Genomic DNA, 657 nt, shown 5'->3' with positions numbered 1-657 from the left:
CCAGGGCTGTGCCACTGCCCTGGGCCTTACCCTGCACCGGCTCCAGGCAGGCAGAGCCGCAGCCCAGCGCACAGCACTTCTGCATTCCCAGGCAGTCCTGGTCCTCCAGGCAGGGGAAGGAGCAGGGGTAGAAGAGCCCCTCGGGAGCTGCAGCCGGGCAGGCACCGGGTTTCTCTGCAATGTTGTGGCACGGGGCTGAGGTGGGGCTGCACCAACGGTGTCCCAGAGCAGCACCTCCAGGAAACCTGCCCCTGCCAGACCCCTCTGCTTGCCCCTGGCTGGACCCCACGGGAACCCCTCCACATGCCCCATGCCTGCCTTGGGAGCCATGGGCAGGAGGCTGCCAGCAGCACACAGAGAGCTGCTCTAGGAGGATGGTGACAGGGACAGGCGAGAAGGACAGAGGTGGTGCCGGTGGCCGTGCTGCAGTGCTGTACCTTCTGCTGGGGCAGTGCAGCGGAGCTGGCACTCCTGGGGGCAGCACTTGTGCCAGCCGGGGCAGACAGAATCATTGGCGCAGAGCGGGGGCTCCAGGCGCAGGCAGCGTGTGAAGTCCCGCGGGCATCTCCCTGGCTTCTGGGGCTCTCCTGTGATGCAGTGGGATAGAGCTCCTCATCCTCCACCCCCAGTGAAGTGGGATGGAGCTCCTCATCCTCC

At 66.5% G+C, this 657-nt stretch overlaps 1 protein-coding gene across 1 annotated transcript; it reads right to left on the bottom strand.

The window, feature by feature from the left end:
- Positions 1–30: 30 nt before the first annotated feature.
- Positions 31–587, bottom strand: LOC104408011 (antileukoproteinase-like; the record flags this gene model as incomplete). The annotated part of the gene is made up of 2 exons (XM_010017445.1): positions 31–174; positions 438–587. Coding segments are annotated over 2 exons (294 nt in total), but the record flags the coding sequence as incomplete, so codon positions are not given.
- Between the last annotated feature and the right edge of the window lie 70 nt (positions 588–657).

Source organism: Nestor notabilis, unplaced genomic scaffold, assembly GCF_000696875.1.
Source record: "Nestor notabilis isolate BGI_N333 unplaced genomic scaffold, ASM69687v1 scaffold27336, whole genome shotgun sequence".
NCBI lineage: Eukaryota > Metazoa > Chordata > Aves > Psittaciformes > Psittacidae > Nestor > Nestor notabilis.
The sequence above is the reverse complement of the archived record's forward strand: the minus strand, read 5'-3'. Positions and strand labels throughout refer to the sequence as shown.